This window comes from Vidua macroura, chromosome 2 (genome assembly GCF_024509145.1).
Source record: "Vidua macroura isolate BioBank_ID:100142 chromosome 2, ASM2450914v1, whole genome shotgun sequence".
Lineage (NCBI taxonomy): Eukaryota > Metazoa > Chordata > Aves > Passeriformes > Viduidae > Vidua > Vidua macroura.
The window spans coordinates 32,825,672-32,847,320 of NC_071572.1; the positions used below are offsets into that span (position 1 = coordinate 32,825,672).

The 21,649-nt window shown below is 35.7% G+C and overlaps 1 protein-coding gene across 4 annotated transcripts in view; it reads right to left on the reverse strand.

Moving 5' to 3' along the window:
• The window catches only part of OCA2 (OCA2 melanosomal transmembrane protein), a 187,896-nt gene that overhangs the window by 30,251 nt on the left and 135,996 nt on the right, over positions 1-21,649 (reverse strand). For 3 of the 4 annotated variants that reach the window (XM_053971895.1, XM_053971893.1, XM_053971894.1), the window contains one exon: positions 9,072-9,165. The exons of the other annotated variant lie outside the window; for it this stretch is intronic. In XM_053971895.1, coding sequence (XP_053827870.1) covers positions 9,072-9,165 — 94 coding nt within the window. The remainder of the gene's footprint in view (positions 1-9,071; positions 9,166-21,649) is intronic. 4 annotated transcript variants of the gene reach the window in all.

Below are 21,649 nucleotides of genomic sequence, written 5' to 3' on the forward strand. Positions count from 1 at the left end.
GAAAAAGGTATACCAGCAAATACACCAGAAATGTGAGTAGTTGACATCCATGCAACATTTAGGGAAGAGCTTTTAGAATTACATTCATTACTCACTTGTATGACAGAGCAGTATTCTTTAGAACTTGTCATTTAACACTTCTGAGCTTAACCTTTCAAATTCATGAATTTCTGAATACCTAAAAGATTCTATGTTCCAAAGAACCACTGATTTAAAAAAAAGAAAAGAAAAAAAAAAAAAAAAAAAACCCAAACAAAAACCACAGACTTCTTCACATATCATCACTGTCCTATTTAGTGCACACTTTCTCCCAGTTTATACATTCTTGAAACCCACACAAGCAATGTTAAATACATGGGTTTTGAAGAGTTAGTACATATGTCAAATAGCACATTTTTGAATGCCAGGGGTGGCTTGGACTTTTCTCTTTGTTCTTTCATAGCCATTTATATCAGGAGATAGTCTGAATTTCATATCTAATATTTTGTATTCATAGGAATCTAGAAACAGTAGCTTTATGCTAGTAAAAGGGAAAGACACTCTGAAATCCAAAAAGGCAATTCAGAAATTATATATGAGACACCCTAAATGACATATAACAATTCCAAATTTAAAACAATAATATTTTTTAGTATCAAAACAGTTGATCTGGCTCTCACATTGGTATGGTTTGTGTTTACTCTTCAACTTGCTGCCTTTTCTTCCATCTCTAAAAAATGTTTCTATCTGATAGTAATTCCGCAGTCAAGTATCTTGATGATATGGGGTAACATTTATTTTATTCACCTGAGGTCCTAGTATTCATTCTTGACTGTTACTGACCTAAACTCAAAATGTATGGCAGTAAAATTTTCATTTAACTTCTTTGTGTGTTTCATGGATATATACATGCACAAAGTATACAATTTATAATCACTTTTAAACCAATCTCTAAATCTTCACTATGAAAGATTCGAAACTGAGGATTTTATGAGCCAGTGTTCAGTTAATAATGTTTTGGTGAGAACTATTATGCAAATTTAACATTTTACTTTTTTTTAATATATATACCTTAAAGTATGTAATGTTGTTGCATATATCACATTTTACTATTATTTGTTTCCTTGCTCAAAACCTCACCTAATTAATTAATGTCAACATTTTGTAGTCAGATCTATTTCTTAAAAATTGTTTGAGGTATATTTAGGGTTTGAGTTTATTTAATTTTAAATGAGATCAACACAGAGCATCAAGTGAGAAGAGTTACACATGAGACTGAATCAAATTTGCCATTTCAACACAAGTAGATACTTGTTGTGAAAGTTTTTTCTTACATTGGCCCCATTTTGAATACTAATAGTGGATATTACCATACCAAAACAATTGTGCAAAACTGCACTGGAATTACTAGACTATAATCTCACATTGGTTTAAAAAGTAGAATGCAATTCCACTATGCTGCAGGACTTGGACAAAAGGAAGCATTAGAAAAAAAAAGAACTTTTTAAACTTCAGCAGGGACAAATGCCAAATCCTGCCCAGGGGAAAGAAAAGTCCCTGCAACAGCAATATCTGGGGACGGAGCAATGAGGGGCCAGCTCAGCAAGGAAGGCTCTGGAGTGGTGATCTTTGTGTGAGCCCATGGGAAGCCCAGCACAAGAGGCAGCCAACAGCATCTGTGACTCTATGGAAAGGGGAAGATCTTCTCCAATCTGAATCTTTCTATGTTTTTTTCTATGATCCTATGATTAAATACTACTTCAATTACTTTACCCCATAATATTAAAGTGACATATCTGAAGGAACGCAGCTACGGAGCCCAACGAAACACTGGACCACTGCAATTGCACTTTAATTGTCCTTTATCAAAATCTCTGATGATGAAACACACATTTCACAGAATTTAAAGGCTAAAACCATACTAAAATTTTAATATCTGAATCACATAGCCTTATTTTGTGATGAGTGAGACAAGTATTTAAATCCCATTTTTTTCATTGGAAACTAAAAGCTAATCCAAAAGAGCAATAAGAGCAATAAGAGAAGACAGAAAATAATACTTGTATGTCCACAGGCCAAACAATTCAAAATTATTAGTTCTACTCAGAAGACATAGGAACATTTTAAGCTCCATGAAAACTTCACGGTAAAGATAAATCATGTTTCAAATTGGAAATCTACTCTTACTTAAAGGCTCAAAATACAACTTTTCACCCTTTTATCTAAAAATAAAAAAAGGTAAATCCAAATTCATTCGCATTTCCACTTACATTGTTTGCAGACCTTAAATAAAATCAGAAGAAACATTAAAAAACCAAACTACCCATAACTCAGGAAAAAATGGTGTGCACCACTGTTGCAGGAATACTTACTTTCATGGGGTTTGATGCAAGCCATGCAAATACTTAAAATAAGCAGCATTTATTTTATTCAGCTGCCACAGATGTCAATATAATGTTTCTTTGAGAGCAGCTATTAGATCAACACTGACACTTTAAAATATTGCAATGATTGTTGTTGGATAGCTCAAAGAAACCTGGCATTTTGCTTAACAAAGCCAACTTAGAACCTAATAATTTAAGATGAATATATACTGAACTACCTTTCTACTGAGTTGAGTTATGAGCTGAAAGTTGTCTATAGTTTTGCCCTTTCTGTCATAACAGTGAATAGGATGTTAAAATCTAGATTACATTTGTTAAACTGTTCCTTAAATCTGATAGAGATTTTCATATGCGATTCTATTTGAAATTTATTATTAAAGTGAGCTATTAAAAAATCCTTTTATTTTTCTTACACACGTAAAGAAATCAAGATAAAAGTAAAAACAAGCTTTAGTAAACCTAAGAGATCCAGATTTTTAAGGATAGGAATTTTATGGAGAAAAAGTTGTGAAAAATTCAACCTTGCCCATGTGTTAATGCATGTTTTTTGAGAGTATCTCATGCAAGTGCCCCATTTGCATTTATTTGAACAAAAGAACTCTTGTTATCATGTCAGTTATCAACATTTAACCCATGACCACTTACTCCTCCTTATTGATCAGAAGAGTAGTGGGAAGTGAGATTGAGATAATTCTTGCATCATAATCGTTAAACCTTCTCTCAGCAGTTCATTGAATCTTCCTTAGGTAGTTTGAACATGCCCAAATTCTATCTTCTGGAACTGCACAGTTGATCAGAAAGTCTACAGGTGAGTTGAGTCTGGGTATTTTGATACCATATTTCTCAACCAAAGTCTCCATCACCAAAATTCATATCCAATTGATATTACAACATAGAGCTAGTTTTATTCTACTCGGAGTCAGCTTTAAAAGAGCAACAGCATAATTGTGGCATAGGGAGGTGTTAATAGCAAGAAAATAGGAAAAAAGATACTAAATTAACAGGAATGAAAAGGACTACAGCTGAAGTAGTTATGCTACACATAACCCAGTAGAGACATTTATGGGTTTTTTAAAAGTGTTATTTTCTATAAGTTGTGTAAACAGGATACACAGGAGGTAGCAAAGAACCTTGTATTTGTCATCCCACTTACATGAATGACAGTTCTCATGGGAAGTACTGTTTCATAGCCTTTGCATCTGAATGCTCTCACAAACAGATAAATAGGATATCCTACTGAAGATTTTTTTTTTGCTGTAAATACCTTACAAAACAAATCCTATGATAAACCATTTTTTTTTCCTAAGCTATTATCAGAAACCAATATTTCTGACACTTCCAAATTGTTCTTATTCCCTGAGAAGACAGAGAATATTAATTCAGCTCTGCAAATGGCATATGAAGGGAGGGCAATGACAGAAAAATGCAAAACCTGAAAATACACACAATGCCTTCAGGATTATATCCAGCTAACCTTACAACTGTAACTCTACATTAGGCTCTTATGCTCATAATGTCTTCCTCTGGCAGACTGATTTCCTCATGTATTAAATCATTTCTCCCAAATTCTTATCCTACTATATAGAGTTATCCAATCCATTCTTCCCAAAACCAGCAGTGTATTATAGGCACAGTCAGCAAAAATTTGCTTGAAATAAAATTGGAGTATTTCCCATAATACCCACTTTATATTTTTGTCCAATATGTTCATCATTTATCTGTGATTCACTTTTTCTATTGACATCACACATCATGGACACAGAGGGGTGATTAATATTGAGTTACAATAGGATGAAGGAACATAGGTTAGTTTTTATTTGAAATACTATGTATCTTTATAAGGTTATAAATGCCTATCTTACAGATAAAATGAAAGTCAAGTTGCAAATTGTATTCACAATTAAAAAAAAAATGTTATTAAAGCCCCTACAGCAATGAGAACTTCTTGTGCTATGGAGCTGGAATCAAATTTTTCATTGGCAACAAAAAGATTGCTGTGCATCATTTTCATGTTCTACAGGGTGGTCTAGTAGAATTCTATATTGCAACAAACTCAGACATGTGTTAGTAAAAATTTTAAAAACTTCTATGAAATTAAGTATCTAGATTAAAAGAGACATCTGCAATGATATTTATCTTATTCCTTGAGAAAAAAATTAAGTTCTGTTGATTATTTTACAGTCTGAATTTATATAAAACCATTGTATTAACCTCTAGAATTCATCCAAGCAACAAGATTACAATGTCTTTATCTGATCATTTGCCTAGAGAAAAGTACTCTCCTAGATTTGGGGTTTTCCTTTATGTTAAGCTCTTATTTAGGTGTAATAGTTCTTTCATAACTAGACTAAAATCATAACAGGAATGTTATCTTTCCCTGCCTTCTGCTTACTCATAAATGCTGTCTCTGAGCAATTACCTTCAATTTGTTAACTTATCTGATGTTTTCTGCAGGGTTAAGACTATGAAAATAGTTACACTTCCGTCTAGAGACATAATGATCATTTGTTTGCACTGATGCTTGCTTGTTCTAATGTTCACTCTTGACCACATACAGCAAATATCCCATGGTTCTCTATCTTCTTTTCCAAGCCCCATGGACTCACATTTTTTTCTATTTCTACCATTTAAATACTTGTCTTTGTGTCCACAATTTAGGAAAAGTATAAAAATTTGAGGGGAGAACACATATAATCACACTCATGTAAGTAACATGAAAACTGAAAGAGACTTGGATTTACACTGAATAGCAAATTGAACAGGAATTTGATATTGCCTAGATTAACAAAGAAAAGGCAAATATCTCCACATTCTGTATTAAATCTTATCTTTTTTAAATGTGAAAAAAATAAGAGGACTGTGACTGGAACGTCATGTTCAGCTCTATCATGTACAGCTCTAAATTACTAGAAGGATAAGGAAATATTATAGGAAGTATTAATATTATAATTAATATTACTTTAATTAGATTACCTATATTTTATATAGGTATATCTAACATTTTTTTCAGGAGGAAAGATAGAACACATAAATACAGTTTGATGAGGAAGTTTTCAAAATGGAACAAGAGCATAATTTGGCTGTACTGATTCCAAAAATGCAAGAGAATCTTTAAGGAAATTATTATTCTGAGTTTGGTCTTCTTACAACTTTCAATTTTGTTTTTGTCATAACATTGCTTTCTTTCCTTTTGAATTTGAGTTATTGCAAATGAATCATCCAGTGTCAGTCATTCATTATTTGCCTTCAGATTTCTTGGGCTGGTTAAAAGCTGAATCCCTAGGTGGCTGAGCTTGCAAGGCACTACAGGGACACATAAGAAACCTGGGGAGCAGCATTAGTGACTGGTCTCCAGCAAGCCTTTGTGCAGCTGATCACACTGGGAACTTCTGCCTTTTCCACATCCCTTGTCAGCAGGTCCTTTCCCCATTCAATGAGTCTCATATATCCCCTATTCTTCCTTTTGATGCTGATATACCTGTAGGAGATCCTTTCTGTTTTTCTACCACCATGTCTAACAGATTCAAAGATAAAAATATTTTCATGGTGATAAATTAAACTTACTACAATATTGTATATTCTAAATGACATGTGAATCTTTTTATTGCAGTGGAACATAATGAGTAACCAAAAAACCCTCACAGGGTCTAGAAACAGAAGTAGAATTCATGGCAACAAAAAGATCTTTTCTCATAGGCAATCTTGCTCTTTCCCTTGTGAGCATTGTTCAGACAGATATGGTACATATGTTGATGGGTAATGTCAGAGAAGGGAACAAGATCTGAATGCATTCTGGGTAAGATATTTGGTGACGCTTGTCAGCACATTCACAGTCAGGCATGCATGGATATGACTTGGTATCTCTTCAACCAGCAGAGTACTCTGAACACCAGGCTGCTTTAAGGTGCTTCAACACAGAGAGGGAACCCTTTTCCTTTCTCTCTTCTTTCTCAGTATAATCTTTCCCACCTTAATGCCATCCTACTGGAACCACCTTACAGGCACAGCACTTCCAGTACCTGGGCCTGAGCTTCTTGGATGGTGAGAATGGGAACCAGACCTATCTTGCCCTTACATCTATCTGTGGAGGACCAGGTCCTTGAGGCAGTAGGACTCTTGATCCAGGGAAAGAAGCAATTAGTTGTTGTTCTGGAAGTAGGACTCTTGATCCAGGGAAAGAAGCAATTAGTTGTTGTTCTGGCAGACACACAGAACTCCCCAGCACAGGATTTCTTCTGAGGAAGGCACTCCAGAGAGAAGCACATGAAACTGGTAAGACCTCATCATTCTAGGCAAGTTATCACACCCGGCCACCTCTAACTCTGGCTGGGCAAGAGAATAGCATTGCATAACACATCTGCTCTGCTGCCTCTGCTATCTTCTCAAAAAGAGAAGAGAAACCTCAAACCAGGCCAAATGCCACTGCACAAAGACACACAGAGGAAAGGTCATGAGCCCATGAACCCTCTTACAGAGCAAGGAACCTGCTTCTTGCTGTTTTCTCTCCCTGCACAGAGAGGCATCATGGTGCCTCTCGCCATGAGGAACCTACAGCTTCCGTAGAATCTTGCCCTCTGTTGTATCAAGATGTACTCACCAGACATGCTTATCAACCCTGTCTGGAATCTCTCTTACAGACCACTGTGTCAAAACATGGTTTTCAAAAAATCTGCTTCTAGCAAAGGTCTCCCTTAGACACATTTGTGTGATTTGGCTTAGCATGCAGCTAGGAAGGAAGTGTATTGGAAGTAGAGGACTCTGCTCTGTGGCACACCACTTGAGACAGACATGGCATGGGTTTCCTGTACAGACACACTTGGGAAGGGCAGAACAACACCAGCTCAGGCTGACATAAAGACATCTTAACAAAATTCAGCAGAGGGTCATCATCTCCCCACACAAGGCATCCATGTTTTTTCTCTGTTGATTCCCAGGGGTTTGCAAGATGAGAGGGTAAAAATCTGTGTGTCTACTGGGAGAAACACTGCAGAGGACAATCTCAATAAGGATGTGAAATCTATTGAGTCATCTTGGGCAAACAGGGGACAAATGCAGAAAATTCACTTTATACTTTGAGGCAACCTTATAAATAAAAGTAAGCAAAATTAGAATCCTCAAGGGATATACAAAACATCTCCTGATGTTTCTCTTTAAGGAGAAGCCTTAAAATATATTCCATTTCTGAACACTTGACTGAAACAAATATTTTCCTAACACAAATTGTGAAGAAGCTCATGATCTGCCTGCTCAGTGATTAAAAGGCATCCAGAAAAAGTGAGGTTTTATGTTCTTTCTGCTAATTAATATCTATTGCTGTCTCTCTGAGACTGCTATGGATTCTGTTCTCACATCTTTGTTCAAGGTGGCTACAGTCTTTCCCAGCAATCACTTCCACCAAAAGCATATGTATAGAAGGCAATTTTGGAGCATCTGTCTGCTGTCATCAGTACCAAAGAATACATTCCAGTAAACACTGCTGAAGGGATTAGCCAGGCTTTACATCTTCGTTTTCTCAGTCAGTCTCACAGAAGTTTTGAGAACATTTCAATACAAATCTACATAGAGGATACACTGTTAATGCTACATACAAGTTAAATCTCCAAATGCCAAGGTCAAAATCTGTGAAACATGAACAGTGCAATCCACCAGCCCATTATTACTGCATTATGCAAGGGCTTAATTTCCAGGAAATCTGTTAGCTATCACTATGTACTACATAAGACCGTTCTGCAGTCTCAAAGATCCTGACAACAAAGACTTGATTGATTAATCATATTAATAACACAGGTTTGAGGGCTTTGAGGTAAACAGTCTAGAAAAAAGCTGGTAGAGCTGAGAAACTATTATAAACAATGTAAAGAAAGTAAAGAGAAAAAATAAATCGGTGTGAGCTTAACAGTATCCTTTGCCCTAAAGATGCAGAAAAAAGCAAGGAATTATGTTTTAGCTAAATCAAGTACACTTTAAACTTGAACTTTGTGTTTCATCCTTATTTGCCAGTTTCCACTTACATTTTTCAACCACAGTCTCAAAAACAGGAAGTATTTGGAAAAATGTTAAATTGTTGTATGCATAAAGTAGACCTTGTCCCTTAAAAACCTGCTGATGAATGACCTGCAATGAAAACTCCACTATTAAAAATCTATTAATTATTAATAGATTAATTAGGCAACTATTAATTAGGCAACAACTTGAGTTGAGCCAGACTTGCTGCTCATCACACTTTCATTCATAGTTGATAAGCAGCTGGTCAAAGGCAGTCATTACTTTTAAGTAAATAGTTTACTTGTGGAATCACAGAATAAAAATCAACTCAGTCTAAATTAGGACATTCCAGTTTCTCCTGATGACAGAATATCCATGAATATGTGCAGATGAGAAACTAGGTTTGAACTGCATTTTACAATAAAGCAACAATTTACAATTTCTACAAAGCTGAAGATTGAGGGTGATCAAAGCAGGAATTTTGAAGGCTTTGTTTCTCCTGGAGTTCCACTGTGCTCCCACGAGCTTCATGCATTCTATCAACATTATACAAAAATAAAGTGATTTTTCTTCCACCTGCATTTCAGTTGCCAAAACCAAATTAAGGAATACAAGTATCTTTTATAGACCCTTTCTCTGGATTTTTGTCCTTAGAAGATTCATTTTTTGCCAAGAGAGGAAAAAAAAAAAACCAGACTTAATATGAGAAGTTTAAAATTGTACCTGAAGAACTCCATGAAAGAGAAGCCATAACCATGCTGTTCAGCAATTCCAGCACAAACAACATTTGCAGATGCTCCAATCAATGTTCCATTACCTGCAGTTCAGAAAATAAAGACCAGTTTATAGTTGCGGTCTCTTTCTTTCTCCTCCTCTTTTTATTCTGTGTTAAAGTCCTAAGATGTACTTGTCACAAAATGAAAAATCAATTTCTGTTGTATATAGGTTTGGAAAGAAACATACAGTCAACACCTCCTCATCCTATAAAGAGCTTCATTATTTGAAATATAAACCTAGTATTATTCCCTGGTTCTACTTAGGCCAGAAAAATAGGGAAGGAACATAGCACCAATAAGAAAATAACACCAGAGACCAGCACTCAGATAAACTTGTTTTTTAGTTTTACTTAACTAGAAGGTGCCATCAGATGAGGTGAAAAGATGAGATAGTTTGAGGATGCTAAGAAAAATTGATACCTTTTTCCTAATGCCAACTTGATATTGACACTGTAGTGATTTCTTTATTGATAAATTAAGTAATTTATAAGACTCGTTTGGGCTTTTTTAATAGAAAGTAAAACACAGTAAGTGTCACAATGGAGGGGAATGAATCTGTTTCACATCTCTCTCCTAAGGCAAAAGGATCACAGACTTTGTTTATCTAATCATCATGGTTCTTCAATAAATAAGGAAACATAATTTTATTCAGTGAAGTTTACCAAATTAATTTATACAAGCCCCCACATGAGAGGAATACAACAAAGAAAAATAATTTGCCAATTTATAATGCGCATCTATCCTCACTTCTCTTCTCCCAAGCCCTTTTCCAGAAATTAATCTATTTCTTCATTTTCTCTCAACTTTTAACAATCTCGCAATGTACAGAAGTCAGGTATTCAGAGCTCAGAAAGACTGACCCATTTTCTGTACCATTCCCATGAGTCATACCTCAGACTTGTACATGCTGCATACTTGACTTTCACAAAGCAGATAGCTCCTGCAAATGTATCTGATCTAAGGCACGACTCAGGAAGTTACAGTGACTCCTACATGCTCTTCTTTAACTGAACAAAGGTAACAATCTACAAGATTTCTTTTTTTAAATATACTTCAGTAAGTCATCTCTTTTGCTAAACATCACTACATTAGCAATCTATTATTCTAAGCAGGGGCTTTCCTCCCATTGGCATGTAGTTACTCTTCTTACTTCAGTTCTATTAAAAATTTTAGCTCCACGGAAACTCTTCTGGTCTGACTTTGAGAGAAACAGATCATAATGTAATTAATGCAATTCATTGTTTTGATTCAGTAAATGTTTCAGGTCACCCAGAGATCAATGTACCAAAAATTATCTCAGAATAAAGGCAGAAGAATTATTCCCTCAAAGTATTCACACGTGGTACTGTTATGGCCTTCTGCACACAAAATTAGCACATGTCTAAAAATATTATTAAAAAATAATATTACACTCTTAAAAAAAAATAAAAAGTGCTATAATTCAGATGATTTTGGCTGGTCATTATAGTGACAAATAACAAATCTGAGAGAAAAAATAGACTCCAAAAGTCACTCAGTACTTTTTTACTATTATTTTTAGTTGACTTCATGAAAGACAAAGCTTTCCAATAAAGAGCCCTGATATGACAAAAATTTTTCCAATTGAGTCCAAAGAAAATGCATGATTCCTTTTTATTCCAGGATGGTCAATTCTTATCAACACACATTAGGCAGTAAACTGAGATTTTCATCCTGGACTAGAGATCTGAACAAAGGTATCTGTTGTCTCGGGTGAATGACCTAAGCATCACCTATTAAGAACAATAGACTGGTTTTATTTTCTCATCAGCAGCTCTTGAGCAGATGCCATATGGAATAGGGAAGACACAGACATATTGGAGATTTCTTGAGAGGAGAAAAGCATTCCACTCCCACTCCCTCTAATCCCAAATAGACATTTTATTTTGTATATTTAATTCTCCCTCTATGTTTTTTTTTTAATTCCTTTTCTTTCTGCTCTCCTAGGAGCTATGCTAGGTGACCTGCTTCCTACTTGCTGTTTTTAAGGCTTTGACAATGCAAAGGAGCTGGAGCTTAGTGCAGAGACTCTGCCTGTCTCTGAGGAGTTCTGCTGATGTTGGTGAAACTGCACATCAATACAAGAGTGTATCCTTATCGATCATAAAACTATTGTGATCATCTTTGTGAGACACCAAGAATTTTTTGTAACCTCGGCTTCTTTTCATACACAGAAAACCACCTCCACATGTTGCTTTAGGTGAGCAGAAAAAGAAATTATTAACATCATAAGAGGAACAGAAACCTTTAAAAAATAGTATCTAGCACTGGTCATTAGAAACATCACAGTTCGTTTCTCTTGCCCTCTCTCTCTTTGCTTCAAAATATATCCTAATTACTTTAATGCATGTTTAAGAATACAAAATTGAACTTGAACAGCTTTCCTGGTAGGTACTGCCATGAGAAACCCAAGACACGAGGCATGTGGCTTAATGTGAAAACAGAACAAATGAATACAGCTGATGTAATTAGAGGAGTCAGGAAGGAACACTTCAGGAATTTTCAATTCCAAACTAATCACTAGTCTACAGCATTCAAACATTTCATGAGAGTTTTCTGCTCTATGTGTAGCACAACCAGTCATCACTCTCAGAATAATGTTACTGCAGACAAGGAATATAGCTCTGGCTTCAAATTAAAGAAATGAGACTGAAACTGTGCTTGTCCCATGGCTCTGACTAGATACAGTCGAAATCTCCAAACAGCACAAGCTTTCCTATACTGCATGCCTTCCTATACAGTAATGCCTTCACATAATGAAGTATTATAGAAAGAGTTTCTGCTTCAGCAGTGAATTGATTTCCCCAAGTAGATTTCACTTGAGAAGAAATCGTCACCTTAAATGTTATCTGTGAGGAACAGCATTACTTTTTCATTTGTTTGGAATGTGTGTGCAGTTTAATTAGGCACTGGCTCAGCAGGCTTCAAAGAACTGCACTCAAACTAACAACACAAGCAAACTTTTGTTTCACCTCCCAGGAACATCTGTCTCCACGGCACGGGTTTAACTCAGTAGTGAAATAGCAACACCGTGATTCTCTGAATCATGGAAAACTCAAGCCTAAGTCAATGTACACAGAAACCTATACATTAAATTCATTCTGATTGATGCAAATTAAGAACAGACATCTTTTAAGACTTCACCCAGTCTTGACTTCATCTTCACATCATCTGCAATCTTAAGAACAATTCAGCTTAAAAAGGCTCCTGCTTGCTTGTTTGTACGCTCACAACAAAATAACATGGGTCAACTGTATCAACACATTGCAACAACCAATTTGTTTTGAGGATTCCTATTGTAACTTTGTTGACGACTGCTACTCACCCCTTACCAAAAGGCAGATGGGTACTGAGAAACTGGATTCACTACAATGAATTGTAACATTTCTAATGTCAGTATTATGGGATATCTATGAAGTAAGTAATGCATTTTATTCTGAATATCTGTTCTTCCTTTTTTTCTTGACAGACTACGTGCGCTGCTGTCAATATTAACTATGCTTAATAGTTCATAAGCATGAAATCAAGAGAGACCTTTTTTCTTAATGAAAAAAATAGTAATTCTAATTAGCTCCTTATGCTACAACAGAGGAATCCTCTCAGATTGTAATCCTTCTTCCATGGAGCTGCCCTAACTTTGCACAATCATTTCAGAAACAAAGTAGGTCTTCTACTGCTTCTGTCTAGAAAAGGTGAAGAATTTCTTTCTGATATTTCTCAAGGGAAATAACTTTTAATATCTTTAGGGAATGTGAAATCAACCCCAAGTGTAAGACAGTATTTAAGAGGTTTAGTTAAGAATAAATTTATCAAGAAATATCCAAGTCCCACACATTAAAATGTGCATTTTCATCCCCAGTTAACTTAGAGCTACAAGCAGGAAGATGTTGACAAGGTTTTGTAAGCCTGTTTTGATACCTGCACTGTCTACCAGCCTGCTTCTTCCAGACTTCTTCCATTTGTACCTGCTTCTTCACAACCCAGCACTCAGCTATTGCCCTTTGCTGCATGGCTCCTTCAGAGACTGCCAAATCTGAACCCAGACCTTGCACACCACACACAATGCACCTCTCATGGGCCCAGACAGCCTCTTCCTCAGTAGAGAGAGTTTGCCCAAGTCACTATAACCTGCAATGCACTGAAAATCAGTGCTGGGAGAACCGACTAGGCTTACTGAAAGAAGGGGCTGGGAAATCAGATTAGAATCACAGCAAGAAAAGGGAGAGAGTTTGAATCAATAATGTGCATCCTCTGACTTCAAGCTTCATCCTCAGATGTTGATTTTTACTTGTCAGCAGCACATCTGTTATATCTAAATGCTGTTAATTCTCAGGAGTCCCTTTGGTATTGCCCCCTCAAGAGTAAGCCTAACACTTTTGTTTGCTGTGTTAATATGTTCACTTGGAGAATCACATCGAAGTGCCTGGCAGGATTAGTGTTTATTACTCAAAGCACTGAGAAATCAAAGGGAAGGGATTATCACTAATAAAGCTGTTCGGCCTAGCATGAGCAGCCATCAAAACAGTAACTTCCTTGAATATAAAGGAGGTAATACCTTGGGTAACAACCAAGTGGATGGCTAACAGAAAAGTTTGTTTTGCTGTGAGAATTACAGACCATTTCCTTTCCACATGCCCTGATAGTGGAGAACAAGCGATACCTGTGCCAAACCAAGAGGCATTCTGCATTTTCTCTCTCCTGTATCTCAGGACAGCTAATGCAGAAGTAAAAAGACTTCCCTATTTTTGTGCCAACACAAGCTCTGAGAGCAGCTTTTCCTTAGCCTTTAACAAGCATCTGTGATAGGCCCAGTTTTACACAGGACAACTGTTCTGCCTTGTCCAGACAAGGATTCTCTTTCTAAAACAAGGAGTTTTCCATAGTCAGGAATAATTTTAGGGTGAGGATTCTCAGCCCTGCTTTTTGCTGTAATGAACCATTCCATTACAGTATACAGTATACTGATATACAGTATCAAAGTAAAACTTACTGAAGGAAGCTCCTTGCTTCCAAGGCATTTTAAAAGAAAATCCTGTGCAGTCTCCCATATAATTTATATTGTAAAAATAAAGGCAGACTGATGTGCCTGGCTTCCCTTCCACAGCATATTCTCTACTTAAAGCACAGGCTGAGCAAATGTAACAAAGCTGTCTCCCAAAATGAGCACTGACCAGTTCTGGTTTTGATTAGCTTTATAGAAGACAGCCTTCATAGCTTTGATAAATTTTCAGTTTCACACAAAAGTAATACAGATTTTCCTCATTAAAAAAACAAAAATAAAACCACATTTATATTCATCTGTTCTCTATCCACAAGTCTTGAACACCTTCTAATAATGGGCAAGACTTGAATAACTTAATCTTTTTTATGTGTAAAAATTAATAAGCCAGATAATCAAACGTTATCATCAATAAAGAGAATCAAGGCCAATTGAACAGCAGCAGTCCTTAAATGGGACATCAAGTCATAGGCATGCACAAACTCACTTAATATTTTTATTTGTGATAAAATGCATTCTTGTGATACCAGCATTTTTATTTTACTGTTTTGTAAACATTTTGAATGGTATATTTCTACATAAATGCATAAACATGGACATAATTGGCAAAAAAATGAAAGAACATGAATGAAAGTTTTGAGTTCAGTTATCAAAAAATTTAATTGAACTGCATTCAACCCAATGCTTTCAGTCAGGTGAAATTTACCACTTTTTCTCTACAAACCACTACATTTATCACTACAACACCACCAGCAGGACAGTTGTATAAGAATTACACTAGTAAATGTTCACTGTTTCCTTTTTGCTAAGAGAGGAAAAGGAGAAATTTAAACTTGTCATTCTTCTACCAGAAGTGTGAAATAAGGTGAGTTGCTGAACATCCTGCACTTGTTACTTTACTGACCTAAAGAAATTCATAAAGTTCTATGAAATCCAGACATCTGTAAAAAATACATAAAATCTGAGGTGACCACTAAAGTCACATTTCTCCTCAGAGTCAACCTACTCAGTGCAAGTGTAAAAAATGCTATTATAGTGATGGATAGTGCCAGCTGTCTGACACACCATTCCCCTATGTCCTGAGATACATATTCAAGTAGCTTTCACTTAATGCTTTTAATACTGCACATATTTCATATTTTAATGCTGCACATATTTCATCTCTGATTTTTAGGCTCAAAGACTAAAACTATGTCTCAGTTTCACAGCTTTGCCACATGTCATGTTAATGGGGACTAAATATTGAAAAAATGTTTCACATACAGAAACCTGGCATAAGAGTATATTATTCAGCTTTATCATAATATACTTTGAGGATAACTGTGCTAAATAGATTTATCAATATTTATATAAATAATATCTAGAGCATGATTATAACTTTCCTAAGTGTCATACAGAGTATCTGATTTGTCAATATAAATCAGTATGAATATTGCAAGATTTTTTTCCTCCTCAAGGTGCAGAAGAGGAGGCATTGCCTGGAAAGTGTGTGCTGAGGAGAAAAAAGTAGATAATCTAGTATTATATTCTGCACTTAAATGTTTTGAGTCCTGCTGTAGCTTCCCTGCTCTGTCTGATATTCCAAGTGCTATCTTCTAACTGAATATAGCTCTTTTGCTGACAGCTATTCAGAGTCTGTGTTCTCATACTGCAGTAACTCACCTGTACAGCATAATCATTTGCCTATTCCATATAATTCTGAAAATAGAAGTGGCTAAGGCTTCTGGAAAGAACCTTCTGTCATTTATGATAAAGAAATGCACAAAGCAAGTAAAGAAAATTAAATGCATCTCCACATATACTTTGTAGGAACCCCAGTGCCATGTCTGATCATTATCTTATCTCTAATTTGCAGAATTTTATAGCTTGCAGTTATTTTACACAGATTGAAAACCCTTAATAGAAGCAGTTCAAAGTTATCAGTAATGCTAGCATTATAGTCAAGTGATTCTGGTGTTTGGTATAAATTTATTTTGTAAATAAATATTACATATTACACATAGCTGTCTTATTTCCAATTTAAAGTCTAAAACTTACCATCCAAACTATAAATCCTCATCAATGCAGCTGAAACAGTATCCTTTATCCAAATTCTTCATATTTCACCCTTAATGGCATGCATCTATCAACATATGCATGTCTGCCAAGGTAAATGTTTTCAAGCTTAGAAAAACATCCTTGTTGAAAAAAATATACTAGTTTCAATATGGAGGTTATTCTCCATATTAACTCAGTATCTTAAACCCAAACTTTTCTCTGATATGTCTCTGCCTTGCCTTCATACAGATAAAGATATGTCTGTCAAATGGACACACTCAGTTTTTCCTGGTTTTACATTTTAGGCTCAAAATTTTCTTCTGCATGTCTTCCATATCACAGGGAACAATCTTTGGCAATCTTAGATAATATCCCTTAGTTGCAGGGAGTCTGGAAACAAGCCTGGGTCTCACACCAAGGACTTTTCAGCACTGCTGGGCTGTAAGAACTTCACACTGAAAAAGCATGAAGATATCTCAGAGCTTGAATGTAATGAAAGAGCTAAGGAAAAGAGCAACTGGATTTTCATAGAAGGTTACAGATTCTGGCTCTTACAGAAAACAGCAAGAGGACAGTTTGGGCTCTCGGGTATTAACTGAGTGAAAAGAGTTCTCATGCTTATATCCAATGTTTTCCACACTACAACAAAACCCAAAAATTTTCAGGTAACGTCTGAATGAGCTCATCATTAAGAACAAGAAAAGAATATTACCATTTAATGGACAGCAGCCACTGTTGAATTAATTTCCATCACTCAAACATCATAGAAACAATGCAAAGTACATTTAGAAAGCAACTTAGATATTAGTGGAACACTTATAAAAACCATGCTTCTAGATATGTACAATTTAAAGTATAATGCTGCTAAAGACTGGCCTGAGGTCTTTAAATAAAAACTGTGAGGTGTTTCCAAAATTTCCCTATTTGATTTGCCTGCCTTTCAAGGTCAAGTGCAGCAACATCCTTTACCTTTTGAAAGATTGCTCTCCTTCCCTATAATAACACCCTTTGATTTGGATTGAGTTTTATATTGATAAAAAATATTTATCTGAATCTGGACTGTCTTGCCCATAAGACATAGAACTGAGCCCCACGATTTCTTGTCATTAAAAGACTCTTTTAGAACCAATAGGATCTTCCAGTATTCATGTCCTGGCTAAAATCGAGCTCAGGTAGGTATACCCTCTCTACCAAAAATTTTCCTACAGTTTCAACTGCACATTTTATACAACAATAAATTTTAAAAACAAAGCTGAATATTACCCTCCTAAATAACAGCTATATTTTTACACCATGCATTCAATTTTTGGTAGAGCTTTTTAATCTTTCATATTGAAAAGTGTTACACAAATTTGATCTATTATAACTATAAAAGAACAGTAAAGTAGCTACAGTTTTTTTATAATGTTAATGATCATATATTTATTACATTTTATGCTTTCTGAAAGATATAACTTTTCCTCATATTGCAGAGAAGGAGGGTTGGTTTATGAATATAAACAATATTTTTAGCTTTATACCTTCAGTGTGTCTGAAGTTTTAAACCTAGTTTAAGATATTATTGAGCAGAATCGGCAGGAATAATAAATCAGTGATACTCCACTGTGCAAGGCCCCATCTGCACCAGGGACATAAGAAGGGCTGCTGAGAGGCAGAATAGCTACAGCACTGGACTATTGAGAGCAATCCCACTGTTTAGCTACACTGTGGGATAGCTGTAATAGCTATAATTAGCACAATGTCCTGTGGATAATGAATTTTATTCACACCTGGGTTTTGACCCTGTAAGGTTAGAAGAAAAGTGCCAGCAATCCTCTCTTCCTGCCTCCTGTCTTGACACAGAGCCTACAACTGAGTTGTGTGGCCAGAATAGCACAACTGAATGCATCCTAGAAACTGCCTATTTCTGCAGAATTGTAACAGTAATGACTTTCAGGTGTTGTCCTTCAGGAAAATATACAGAGAAGGAAAATAGTGCAAAACTATACATTGTAAAAAATATCCCCTCTGGTCCACATTAATAGTCACTGCAGCAGAGTTTTTGCACTTTTCTATGCTAGCAACTGAGATCTCAGAAGGTAGGAACTTTCAAAAATAAATTTGATATTTTTCTTTTTTTTTTCAAAAGCATACTGTTTCTAAATCATGAAAAAAAAAGAGAGAGGGAGAGAGAGAGAGAAAGAGATAAAAAGGCAAATCAATGCCAGTTCTTTAAATGTCAAATGCATAAAAACCCCTCAAATAATATTTTAGCTATAACCTCTCAGCTCAGTAAATAGTCTAGTTCTACACAATTGAACAATCTTAACAGGTGAATTTCTGACTGTACACTTCCTCAATTTAAGTTGAATTCTTATTTTATGCTCTTTTAAAAGTCATGAGCCAAAATAAAAAGTGCAATTAAAGTTCCTCTTCTTCTGAAATTTCTGTAGCTAGCAACCTCCATTTGCTCTCCAGAATTTCAGCATGCCCTAGACAGTATTGGAAGGTCTGCATAAAACTCAGTCTCCAGAGTGCTATAATTCCATCAAGTACTAGAATACAAAACACTAATAAATGAAGCTTTAGTCAGAGCCCTCTCATGCTAAAGTAATACAGATTCATCAGAAGACCCCATAAGTGTCTTCCTTTATTACTTCCTTTAGTACCTTTTGTATTTCCTGTTTTCTTTCCCTTCATTGTTAACATGTAATTGAAATACTGGTAGATCACGCTTAAAAAACTCCATGAGCAACACAATTTTTCCAGATACTTAGTCAGCCTGACCACTAACTTCCAGGAAGATGTGAATTAATAGGGTTGTTCAGCATCCAGAAGATTTGACTAATCAAAATCCCCAAAAGCCAATTCACTTCACCTGTCTTTAGGAACTCCTCTCAGTCACATGAGGGGCTCCAGCGTGCTCTGCAGAGATCATCTGGCAATTTCAGTGAATGAATAAACACCTTGGTTGTACTACTGTCTCCATCACCAAATATGGAGGCTGGGGCAGCCAGACTCCTAACTTACTACTTAAGTTCTTAAAGTTACCTGGGACAAATATAGATCTAAATTTACAGAACCAGATCCCCTGGAAAAGTATCATCTTTATTTCTTAACTGTGTAAGATTGATCTGACCTGAACAAGAAAATTTCTGCCAAAAAGCACAGGCCAACTATGAGCAATATCCAAAGAATTCGAAAATGTGACACTCTCATCAGGAACTCATCATGGTCATCACTGTCCTTGGCTTTCTTGATTAAGAGACAGGATTTTTCATCCCTTCTCACCTTCAGAGACACATTTCACAGAACAAGGAGCATCTCTGTGATATTCCTTTACTCTTTTTGTCTGAGCACCAGGCTATGAAAGACAGAAATTTAGCAGCAGCAGCAGCTCTCTTTGGGAGACAATGACAACAATGTGACAGTTATACCATCAAAGGCCTTTTCATATTATTTGAGACTAACTCCATCCTTCTTTCATTTCCAGGACAACAGCTAAAGCAATGAAGGACAATTACTGCCTTATCTCATCCTATCATCTTCCAAATATGTAGCCGCCTGTGCACTTTGTGGCAATAGGAATAAAGTAATTGAAACCACTGGAATTTTTTTAGGAGAAAATGGATGCCGTTTTCCAAGACAGGCACAAATGCTGATGCTCCCTTTACAGACAAATCAGCAGTGTTTACCATGAACTACTGAAATGTTATCAAATTACCAGAAATGAAGTTCTGAATTATGTAGTAAACAGCTAACCCTATAATATGTAGTTGTAATGTATGAGTTCATAAGACTCTTCTACAAAATATCTTGTTTGTCAAGTTCCCTTGGTTGCATAAGCAGTGATAAGATCCAATCTTTTGCCCTAAGCACCAGGCAGTAATGATATCATTGCCATCTACTCCTTCTGCAACTGCATTAGCCTACCTTGAGGATTCCTTCACACACTTCAGGGATGATGGGAATTCTCTTTTGGAAATAATCTTTAAGGATCATCAACACCTCCTTTTTTAAGAAAGAAAAGCCCATTTTTCCACACTTTTCAAGACTGCATATTTTAACGATAAAGCTTTCACATACTTCTTATTCTCCAACAATAAGCTCCTGTCTATTAGCTTTTCATCAATGGAAAGTCAGAAGCATATTCAATTTCAGCCTAACACTCCTTAGAAGACATTTGCCAGTATAACTCAGCATATGCTCAGCTTTATCCTAATAGAGAATAGTCAGGAATGTTTAAGCTTTTGCTAATAATGATCTAATCTTTTATACAAACATTTGTGTGGATCTGAACACCTAGGCACCTCATATGGATCTCTAATCTCTTTAATTCAAATCACTCCCATGCTACTGTTTACATTTTTAATTTTGTCTCATACTGCATACACACAGAAATCTCTAAAAATTCCAGGCAGCCTTTCAGCAAATCAAACTAAAGGAATTTGGGTTAAGATGATAACTGATAGTTTAGGACAATCAGCTGAGACTGGTAAAGGCTCCAAGGCTGGTAAAGCACATCCAACTCAGAATATGTCAGCGTAATCTGACTAACTTTTTATTCCCTATGCTTTTTTTTTTTTTAATCTGAAAATTTAATGAAATGAGAGTATGTTCAGTGATCAACAAATTCACAGAATCATAGTGTCATGTAGGTTGAAAAAGACCTCTAAGAAATCTAAGTCCCATAAAAAGGTGAAGTACAATATTTTTATGGTAAACATCTATATGAAGATACGCTGATCATTCCAATCACTGGTATTAAAGAGGAACAGATTAAAGTCACAATATAATGATGAGTAATGACAAGCACAAAGAGATATTCCTCAAATTAATAACTGGTGTGAAATTGTCCTGCCTTTGCAACATGCTCTTAAAATTCAATCTGTAAATTACATCACTGTAATCATTGTTAGGTATTAAGATCACTTGTACTAGCAATCACTTAGCTGAATAAACAAACCTGAACTTGTATTCCACACAAAACTGGTTTTAGTTATCCCTGTGGAGTCACAGGAACTGTTTGGAGGGGCATGGAGGGGAAGAAGGGGTGGATCCATGGGGGAACAACATGTTATTAATTTTAACTTTATAAAATTTAACTACTTAAATATTTAGGGATCAAAACACAGTAAAAAATAGTACTAACTTTATTTCTCATTTAAAACTTACACGTTTTAATGGCACTTAGTGGACTTGCTATATGGAAACATTGTATTGTAATATCTTCACAAGCCATTTCCAAAATGTAAAAAAAAATCCTTGTCAGTATTAATTTAAAAACTACTGGATTGCTATTCTCTTTTGTTCTTATAAGAAATATAGTCAAAATCCAGGGCATACATGCTGCCTTTTTAATTAAAAAAAATTAAAACAGTCATAAAAACACGTCCTTGTTTTGTGCTAATGTACCTGACAATACACAAAATTCCAGTTAACACCAAGATGGGCACTGGAAGAACAGCTGCTAGATTCATTATTAAAGGTAC